Source organism: Parus major, chromosome 7, assembly GCF_001522545.3.
Source record: "Parus major isolate Abel chromosome 7, Parus_major1.1, whole genome shotgun sequence".
Taxonomy (NCBI): Eukaryota; Metazoa; Chordata; class Aves; order Passeriformes; family Paridae; genus Parus; species Parus major.
In genome coordinates this window covers 14,616,545-14,627,810 of record NC_031776.1, presented here as the reverse complement: position 1 = coordinate 14,627,810, position 11,266 = coordinate 14,616,545, and the positions used below count along the sequence as shown (strand labels likewise).

The window sequence follows — 11,266 nt, the reverse complement described above, 5'->3', positions numbered from 1 at the left end:
TTGAATAAGAATCTTCCTTGGTAAACAATCATTTTTAGCTCTATATATTTCACAGATTAACTCCTTTCATTGCTGAATGACATAACACATTGTTTCACCCTTCGTGACCCAAATATTTCTCCATTTTAAGATGCTCTTCGAAATAACCAGTTGTCCAAGAAATCTACAAATGCTTAGCCAGTCCCCTCCTTTTCTGCATTTCATATAGGAACATTTTCAATTGTCAAAGAAACTTGTAATTGCTTTAAATTTCTAATCATCAACAGTAGATTATAAAAAGAAAAAAAAACCACAGTGGTTTAATACAAAGACAACTCTTGTTTCTTGAGGAAACAGTTAAAATACAGAGCTCTGTAAACCTAGCTCATGTTGGACAGCAACAGGTTCCTGATGGGATTAACTCCTTTGAAGGAAGCTGAGCAGTTTTATCTGACTCCTTTCAAAGCCAGGCACAGACAGATGCACATGGCAGGGTGCATACCTGTAACCCCATGATTCTCAGAGTCCACAAGATTAATACAAGGGTAACTGCTCTCCCAGAGGATGCTAAAAGCCTGGATTCCCTTACCAACCCCTTTGATAGGTGTTTCTCCAGTAAATTATCCTCTCACAACACAGCTAACAGCTCCACAGAACAGTGGTAACTGGGGAGAATTACACTTGCAGAAAATGGTCTCTAATAATGTTGCCACTATGAGGTATATCTTGGTCTGTAAAATCTCTGGTATAAAATTTCTGAAGTTTTTTTATCTTGGCCTTTGTGGATTTGTAATGGCCCTGCTGGCTTTGTATTAACCTTAACAGCCTTACAGTTGAGTCTTTATTCTTGTACTCCTTCCTTTCCACTTCTTATTAACAAAGAGCAAGCTTTTAAAGAATAGACCAAGCTTTTCAGCAGCAAAAAAAAGATAATTTCAAGCTTCCCCACACACCTCCCTTCAAAAGCTTGCTTCTGAGTCAAGCAAGTGCATACTTTGCTCATACTTCAGAGCAAGTCCTGGCTCCCTAGTTACCTACTTCCAGTCTCAAGTCTGCCCAGGCTGGTTTTAAAGCTAATCCTTAATCTCCATTAGCAATGGCACGACCATGGTGTAGCTTTTTGGTGGTACAATAAAACACCCACATAATCACATACCTGTCTCTGCTGCATCTTCATCCGAAACTCTGATGTAGTGGATGTTTACAGTCTTGCTGAAAAAAAGCCCCAGTAAAGGCTGTTACAGGCTACAGTGAGGAAAAGACATTAAAACACGAGGGAAACAAACATAGGTTCTGTAATTATACTTTATTGCAACTCCGATGCTTTGTCTATCCCTGGAAGACTCCTTTAGCTAAATTTTTTTCAGGCTTTTTTTCCCCTGTACCAATTAAAACACAATAAGCATGTATAATTTTCTTATTATTTTATTGAAAAGGTACATTTAAAAAAATACACAGACATCTTACTATTATGGATTGCTGATAAAGATGCTCTAAAAGTTAATTCTCTCTTTTTATTTTTCCCTTTCTTCCACCTGTAGTCCCCATTATCACATAATGACTCCAGTCTGAGCACTGCATATTGATTCACCTTTATAAAAGGGTTGAGGAGGTAAGAAGATGGGTGGGACATTACTGCAATATATTCAGTAAACAGAGAATATGGTCAATTATAAATATTTTATGTTCTGTACATTATTGCATTAGGGAGCCACAATGTTATGCAGCATCATTACAAAGGAAACTAGTTAGAAATTAAGAAAACAGGATATTTACGTACAAACACATGGATCCATTGTCTTCTTGAACAACGCATGTGAGCTGTGGCAATGTGCAATTGAAAAGCTGTTTTTCTCTTTAAACATTGCTTAACAACACCAGTGAAGAAACAACAAAAATAAGTTAAATGAAAGTAGCAAACAAGCAATAATCTTAACTCTATGTTAATATGGCTTTCTATTTTTGATTTCTCTAAATAAAGTATGACACAAAAGAAATAATTAAAAGCTTCAGCATTGCATTGCTTTCAAACATTTGCACAGAAACTAAAATATTAAAATCAGACATGATACATCTGTAGTACTACACAAGATACACCAGTACTGGGGTCTAGGACAGCACACAATCCCTGTCAACAAGAGCACACAAAAAGAATGGATGCAGTTATTTTTTGAGATGTTATCTGCAATCAAGCATTTGGTTCATCTGCCTTTTCCTTTTTTCCACATTAGATTATACCCCGTTGCTTTTCAGAGGAGTATTTACATAGGTGTGAGTGAGGAAGACCCTAGTTTTCAAGTCTGCCAGGAAAATAGTTTATGTTCCTTGATTCCAAGGTGCATCATACAAATTGGAAAAAAAATAAAAAATAAAATAAAAAAATTAATAGATGCATGAATCTTTAATGGTATAAATTTTATGATTATTTAATTTTTAAGCAAATCACGCTATTTTGATTAAAAAAATAGATATGGAGAGAAGACAGAGTTGTCTAGACTCCAAAACGCAGTGCTGTCAATGATGGATTTTATGACGCAGTTGGGTGATGTGTCACGCTGGATGGCATTGCAAAAGAGAAATGGTTTTAAATTTCAACCCCTTTCCTGCTTTCCTTTACCCTTTGTACTGGCCATATTTATCTCTTTTTCACATCAATAAATTAGTATGGTGCAAAGAGTATGGAGGCAGGTGTTGCCCGGATGGGCCCGTGGGCTGGCCTGAGGAGAGCTGGCGGAATTGCTGGTGCCTGGAACAGGGATGCCGAGGGCCGGGGAGGGAGGGACAGAGCTGATGATACAGCTGCAGCTGCAGCAAGAGGAGATGAGAGGAAAGCAGGTGCCAGCGGCTTAATCATGTCCTTCTGGAATGCAAGTTTTGCCTGGAATAAAACACATGCACAAAACCAGTAAATACAGTTCTCTCAACATCCACTTTTACACGAGGGAAAAAGTGAACCCTGGCACAGGGAACAATATAGCTTCTCACAGAAGCCTCCTACCAGCTGCTTAGAAATGTTACCTGCACTGTCCTCTTACCCCCAGGGCAATTAAAGCAACCAAATGCTACATTTAAAGATAAATAAATCTCTTGAGTCTAGAGACCATCCCACTGATGTTTAGAAGGAAGCATAGTTCACAAGTGAGTAACTTTATATAAATTAGAACTGTGCATGAAATATTAAAAATACCTCCATGATCAAGATGATTTCATACAGAAAATGATTTAGTATCAAAAGTCAAATTTTCCACTTGCAAAAATGAATTGTAGAGAAGTAGAGTGGACAAGATGGGAAGGTGGTATTAGTCCAGTCAGCTTTGCACCTTCCAATGAAGACCTGCTCTTTCCAAAGTAGAAATATTATTTACAATTGATAGCAGAAAGATTTTTTTCTGAGATATATGTATGATTCAGTTTATGATAGACAAGCGTTGCTGGTGCTCGCAGTGAAACAGCTAATCAGAAATATATACGCTCGTATCGGTATCTCTCACTAAAAATGGTTTGCACTACAATCATTCAATCATGGAAGCAGAAATACTCATGTTCTTCCTTTATAATTGCTGGTCTCTCCTTATGCAATAGATGATAAAATGATGTATTATGTAAGTGAAGAAGATTAGCATGGGCAGAAGCTATTGAGTGGGGAGACAGAGGAAGCCTGCAGCCTTTTCATTTGCCTCTATACAATTACAAAGACATGTCAATATTTTAGCATTTACAGGCTTTTTACATTGTTTCTCTTGCTCACACACATTTGCATCTGTCTCTTTGCAACCTGTAAAATGTTTTTGTGCCATAGGTAGCATTTTCTCTAATGAATAAAATACTGGCTGTGTCATAAGCAACATACATACATAAACATACAAACTGTTCTGTGCTAAAGCCAGCCTGAACTCTGGCTGCAGATGATCAGCAGGACCAGTTGGGGGAATTCCTGGAAATGCAGGTGGGTGTGACAGGGATTGGGAAGTGGCACAGTGACAGGAGAGGTGTTTGACAGTCAATGACAGACACGGTCCGAACATACAGGTCAGCAATTCTCCTAAACACCTGATGGCTCTTCTGCACCAACTAATAGATCCACCCAGCATTCTGGTATGCAGACAATGAGCACTGGTATTTTTACATCTTACCATCCTATGCTCTTTTCCCTGACTGCATCCATCATGACTTCAGTTATGTCAGGTATGCAAAAAGACAGAGTATAGCCATTGCTGCAGAGCTGATACCTTTCCATGGGGCACATGGTTCATTCCCCATTTCACTGATTATTCCCTTCTTTCTAGCAGTAAATAATACTTGCAGTGCTGTCTGCATGCCTTGGACTGGGCAGACAGACTACATAACTATCTTCAAATCTGATTCCTGTGCAGACTCAGCCTGCAGGGAAAGAGAGGCTGCAGAAGCGTCAGGTCTGTCATGTTCCTGTCTCTGTGCAGTGGGAGTCCCCAAGGTCACAAATTCACACAGACAGTGATGAGAAATAAAAATACTTACTGCTAAAATACTTGGGTTGCGCTGCAGTTTGTTGTAAGGACTATATTTAGGTTTCATAGGCTTTCCTGCAACTCTGTCCTTATGCCTTCGGCTGGAAATGTGCTGAAATAAATATCCTCACATTTAATTAGCTCTTTAAACATTTCTCAGTTTTGTGTTTGAAATTGATTTATCAGCAGGGTATGCCTAAGCCCCTGTTTGTAAGATAAAGTAGGTTCTTTAGAGAGAGCAAAGATGAGTTTTGCTAAATTAAACATAACAATTTGGAGCATATCAAATAAAGAATCAGAAACTAATCAAATACAGCATATTTTTTAATTCAAGACAGGCTCTGCAAATCATTGATATTTTGGTTAGTATTTCCTTTTTTCACTTAAGAAGCTTTAAACCAGACAGAGCTGTAATCACTAGGTCATAAGGATATTCAGAAGTAAGAGGTAAATTTCCATCTTGCTGATACTGCTCAGTTGTATAAATAATTCAATATTAGCTGAAGGAAGAACCAGTACCCAGGGATATGTCTACACATGCAATTTAATATTATCTTAGAGCTAACTGAAAAAACATGGAATAAGAGGACACATCCACGCAGCACAGCACCATCCAAAGATTCCCATTTGGGTATCAGAATCACTGCATCTGTATGGGCACAGCTCTGAACCCAGGGCTAATTGGCTCAGACAGAGAACAGCTCCACAGGCTCACAACATCTACACTGCTAATGATAATGTTGTCCAACATAATTCAGACATATCTATGGTATTGCCCTACTGGTGATTGTCCCAGACCAATAGATTTGAGTCATGTTTTCCTTCTCACAGAGCATTAAATATTATTCCAGCAGACTGAAAACAGCACCAAAAGATGAATTCAGGACCCAGAATTTCTTAGCGTTAGAGGAACAAGGTTCAAATCTCTATCTTGAACCACAGAAAACTTTTAAATGAGATCTGCTATTTCATTCATTGATACTGACACCTCTGCTTTTACAGCTATCAAGCCTATTTTTCCCAAGTGAAATAATTAGGTGAATTATGACAAAATATTTAGAAATAGTTGTGGGAAGACAGAAAAGAAATGCCAAGTTAATTCAATATTCAGCAACACATCTCCACACAGCCCTACACTGCACCTACAACACTGCAATGCAACTTCAACTAACTGCTCCAGATATGAGCAAGTTACCTGTTTAAGCTGAATTTCTGAATTAACATGGACATCACAGATTTCACAATGGAACGTCTTGTTCTGCAGTCCTGAGCCTTTACTGCCATTCTGCACCTTCACTCGGGATCCAGGCCTAGGGTAAGACTTGATGGGACCAGCACCATTCCGAGCTTCAACCATGGTCTTGTGCTTGGAGCCTAATGGGCAAGGAGATGCAGGTGAGTTCATGATGAGCAGCACAAAACATTCCCTCAGCCTTGGGACTTTGTAACATTTATCTTCAAGACAGAATGTTTGAAATCCCCACAGACTGGGACTAATGATCACTCTTGTTTTGGTCAGTGTAGTTCCTGCGTCCTTGATTTAAAGGCAAGCCAGAAGGCTTTGTGGAAAAAGGGAACAGCAGGCATGCTGGACCTCACTATCTGGGGGCAGCGTGTGACTGCATGGCCAAAGTGTTTGCTGCTTATTCTTTTGCCAAATTCCATAGAGCCACTGAATAGCAGAAAATGGTATTAGCCAAGACTGGGACAGGAACCACAGCAATCCTTCAAAACCTGCCTAGGAACAGTAATACTTCAATAAATATCCTCTGATTTGGAAGAAACGGCCGCTTTACCCATTCCAAGAATGGATTACAGCTGTAAAACCAGCTTCAATGGCTTGTTAACAAGCTTTACATCACCAGCAAATCATACACAGAGCACACTAGGGATTGCTGCTTGTGGCCCAAAAAAAGAGGATATCTAATCTTCAATAATCAGAAGATTCTAGGACATCTAGGAAACCTAATGAGCCCACCCCAAAATTATAAAAAAATATCAATTAACAAATAAATGACGGTAAGTTTTATGAGCAAAATAGCAGATACCAATGATAATGAGACAAAATATGAAAGAGAGAGAACACTGACATTTTAGAAACCTTAAGTGTTATAGAAACCACTATTATCATACTGTGATCCTCAGTGTGAAGGTATGAAGGGATCCGATTAGTTAACATGAAATGTAGGAATTTTGTCAACTAAAAGTTTAGAGAGTACATGAAGGACAGTTAAAAAAAATAGACAGTGCTTTAATAGAATATCAAAAACCACATAGAAGACTGCCATTAACAGGACTGTTTTTGTAACTTGCTATTTTAAATTTTAACTGAAAGATACTTCAGTGAAGCGTGATACCACCTAGTTACACTGTGCTACAAAAATGTTAACACACAACTGACTTGTACCATATGGATACTCACCTGTATTGTGGGCTTCTAGTTGTGAAAGAGAATTCACAGCCACTTTGCATAATGAACAGTAAAGTAGTTTTTTGGCTTTTTCCTCTTCTGACTCAGTAACTGTGTTAGCAGCTCCATTTGTGCTCTTGGAGGACGAGGCAGGTACTGCAGGTGTCACTCCAGGCTTGGAAAGAAAAGGATCCACTTCTGTGTTGGACTGCTGACCTGCACTGTTGGGTTTTTCTTTCCCTTTATCTTCTAAAAGAGACAAAATACATATGTTTTTCTTTTATGCCACACGCACAATAATAGTCCTGTGGGTTTAGTAAACATAACACAACAGGGGGCTAATTTATCTCATTTTATAAAACAGCAGCATACTTGAAATCTTGCTAAAAGTCCTGCCATGAAATGTGTGTAATTTGACAAAAAGGGTGATTTTCCTGTTTTTAAAGTTACCAGTGACTACCAAAGAGTTCACCAAATTCACGCCAGCTGTTGTTGCTGCTGTGCTGCAGGCATGGCCAGTTGAAAGGAGACCAAGCAATCCCAAAGGAAGCCAGGGTTAAGGATTGAACAGCACTCAGAAACAAGCAAGGTTTTGCACTGGGAATTAAATAATATTCTTCAAAAGCAATATATTTGCCTTTGGAAGGGCTCAGGTTTCTCAGTCACTGGGAGGACACTGAAAGGCTCCAGCACCATCTTGACATTCCTCATTACCGTTCCAGAAGTTATGGCACCACACATGAACACAGTTTCTAATATTTTTAGTTTTTTCCCTGAATGATTCCCCATATATTTGTGGATCAGATGGCTTCTGTGTGCATTCAGTGCATTCCTTTATCACTTCACAAGCATGAATCAATCATCTGTGCTCCTATGAGACAGGTAGGCAGGTATTACTTCATTTTGCAGGTGGTGATCACAAAGCAAGAGATAAAATGTCCCATCTGTGCCTACAGAGGGACTTTGTGCCAGAGCCAGGATTCAAATACTCCCTGCTTACATGCTGCCCCTCAAGGGCTCATTGCATTTGAAGCTGTTCAACTGCAGGCCTTGTGATCACAAGCCATATTAGCTGCCAGCAGGAAAACAAACTCTGCTCAAAACAAACACAGGATGGGAGGGGAACAGTGCAGTGGTGCTGATAGGAGCAACCCTGACAAAACAGACACGAGAAATTACTAAATAACTGTCACTCTGAACAACCGGAATCAAATTTCATCATCTAAACAAGTACAACATCTACATAAGAGCAACCTCCCCATTTGAAACCCATGGCTAAATTTGAAATAGAGTTGAACTGACTTGAAATACTAGGCTCTATTTTGAGCATTAATTTTTTAATATGGGCCCTTGCACTTCATGTTTACCACTACCAGACTGTCTTAACATGCCTTTGTGTATCAGGCCAAGAGTGTGCTACCAAGAACTCTGAAAACAGGATTGTACCCACTCAAACAAAACACTTGAAAGTGTGTATGAACTATGAATAGCCATCCTCAAACCAAACCCCACAGTTGTTGGCGTATTTCCCAGAAGTGCATTGCAGTACATCAATTTTAGATTGTTATAAAACAGGAGAAAGAAAATTCTAATAAAAGAACTATTATTTTTTAAAATAACAATAAAAATACTTTGAAATTATACAGTATGAACGGTATTAAACATTGAAAACAGTCAAGTTCAAAGACTATTATTATGGCCAAATTATTGTTAAAACCAGATTCTGAAGGTATTTTGATAGACAAAGTATGACAAAAGAAACTAATGTTAAATTGTACTTCATAGGCTATTCAATTTTAAAGTCTCCATAGTAATAAGTCACATCTGCAATAATCTAGAATACTTTATATAACTTATGAGTCTTCATAAAATACAGTCTCAATAAATAGCATTTCCTGACATTCTAAATTAAAGAGTTTTCAATACTGAAAATTCTCAGAGGTGTTAACATCTACAAATGAAACACACTGAACAGCTGTCATACGCAAATTTACATTAGTGAAAAATTAAATTGTTGTTGTTTTTTTTGTTCTATGCAATATTATGCCAAACTGCAAAAGGTGTAACACCAGGATATATGTCAGCCAGAGTGGAATAAAGGAAGGTTCCACAGTATTTTGCATTTCTCAGGCCTTAAAGGAAAAAGTAGACCTATAGAACTGCAAGCTGTATGTTAACCAATATCAACTATACCTCTAGTTTGGCTTTGGGGTGTTTTTAAGTTGCCCCCCATGCATTGCTTTTAATGTAAGCATAAATATTTGGTGCTTTTGAAACACCTCCTCAAGACAGAAATCATCACCCCTGTGCCACAAGCACAGTGCTTACCCTCCTGCCCACAGCCCCTGCCTGCACTGATCTCACTGATCTCAACAAGAGGGATCAGACATTGTTTTGTCATCAAGTGTCTGCAGAGTAAGATCCCAAGATATGGAAGAAGATCCATTTTACATTAACATTTACAATTGGGCCACCAATTACCATCACAGTACAATGGTTTTCCAACACTGAAATTAACAGATGATTGAAAAAATTACAGATTTCATTTCCCACTTCTCCTCACTTAGCTGGCCAACAGCTGATGTAGTATGTTGATTTTTATAATATTCCCCATATTTACGGTGTTCTCACTATTCATATTCCAACAGTTCTAGAGTATACAACATGTAACACAACAAGAAAACTTCTACAAAACTAGAGAGAAGTTACCAGCATGCAGCTGGGCTCAATTCTGCCAGTATCGCAGCTTTTGGAAAGAACCTCAGTTCACATAATAATTCCATCATTTGGAAAGCTTCCTGACACAAATAAGCTCTTCATCGATGCGGATGTATAAGGAGAGACATACGCCCCTCCGTGAATTAATGTTTCCTTCCACCATTCTAAATGTTTAATGCAGAACATCTTCAAAGATCATAATTGTAAGGTTATTATACAGTTTGACTCCCACAGAAAGTACATGGAGCTAAGTGCGTATTTGTCACTGCAGTGGGGCCAGAACTGCATTTTCCTGGCTTCTAAAATCAGAAAATTGTACTTCTCCAAATGGGCTTTTGATAACAGCTTATTGTTTCAATCCACAGAATTCAAAACACCATTACTTACAGTTTTATGTTTGAGAAGAAATGCCAACTATTCAACAGTGCAAAGCACAGGAAATGCAAATTGCATGTATATACAAAGGACAAAGACGATTACTCTTTTATTTGCACTTATAGCACAGAGCTAACAATATCTGCACACAGAAATCAAAAATGTAACTGTTAATGGCTGTATGCATACCCATACTTCAAAACTGTCATCACCTCATGAAATACATGTGAATTGTGAGATGCAGCTGTAGGATTAAAGTCCTCTTGCTATTTCTGAAGGTATTATTGAAAATAGGCTCAGATTTGCTCTGAGCTCCACCTGGGCTGGTACCAGTAGAGCCAGGCAGAGCCCAAATATGTGCAGGGGTGAGTCCATCCTGCCTGGACCATGGACACACCAGCTTCTGCTGCACAGTTTAGCACAGCACAGCTGGAAGCATGAGACCCAGGCACTACTAGCCTACTCCCTGAAGGCAGTAGCTATGATTCAATCTGTATCAGGGTCAAGTTGAAATGCTCACACCAAAACTCATGTGCAAGAAATTAATTTAAAATCTAATCTGTACTGTTTTCTTATATCTATATTCATTTTCCAAGCAGAAAAGCCATATTTCATCTCTGCCTTTAATTCCAGAAAAGTAAATTGATGATTCAGGTTCTTACTGAAGCCTGAATTTATTTTGAAGTAGAGCCTAGGGAAAATAACTAAAGCAAGCTAATTAAGTACTGCTTTGGGCTTGGTAATATCAATGCTTTTCTCACCCATTACATTGTTTTAATTCTTCTTTGAAGTTGTTTTCACATATTTCTTCTTGTTTGACTCATGCTTGTGTCAGCGCCATGTTAAAATTCAGAACTTATTTACCTGATCACTACTGCCTAATTTGAGTACCAAAGTCAGGACACTGCAGGGCAACAGGACAGGTTCAAACTTACAGGTTCTACTGCCTCGGTTCTGAAGCTGCAGTGACTCACTGACCTTTGCAGGTCATGCCACTCTCACTACAGTTGCTGTGGCATAGACAATAGGTCCTACCCAATAAAGGCATTTATTTTTTTTTTTTGTTTGAGGCAGTGATGCTTTAGTGCATTAGAGAGAAATTTTAATTTGGACTTTACGATGAAATCATACATGCTATTTTCAACCACAAAAAAATAGTAACTTAATATTCAGATGCTTAATTCAGAATTTACATCTTGATAAAAATAAAAACAATGTGAATTCAAAACTCATATATATATATCTAGAAATCTGATAGTTTTTCAGTACCAAAAATGTTTAATGCCATTTTTTGTTA

The 11,266-nt window shown here is 38.3% G+C and overlaps 1 protein-coding gene across 8 annotated transcripts in view; it reads right to left on the bottom strand.

Annotated features, from left to right (window-relative positions):
* Positions 1 to 1,386: 1,386 nt before the first annotated feature.
* The window catches only part of ZNF385B (zinc finger protein 385B), a 153,049-nt gene continuing 143,169 nt past the window's right edge, over positions 1,387 to 11,266 (bottom strand). For 7 of the 8 annotated variants that reach the window (XM_015635392.3, XM_015635398.2, XM_015635397.3 and 4 more), the window contains 4 exons: positions 6,889 to 7,125; positions 5,662 to 5,840; positions 4,477 to 4,578; positions 1,387 to 2,857 (listed from right to left, as the gene is read on the bottom strand). In XM_015635392.3, the coding sequence (XP_015490878.1) occupies positions 2,639 to 2,857; positions 4,477 to 4,578; positions 5,662 to 5,840; positions 6,889 to 7,125 (737 nt within the window). In that variant the 3' untranslated portion in view covers positions 1,387 to 2,638. The remainder of the gene's footprint in view (positions 2,858 to 4,476; positions 4,579 to 5,661; positions 5,841 to 6,888; positions 7,126 to 11,266) is intronic. The other variant, XM_015635393.2, reaches the window with a different exon arrangement.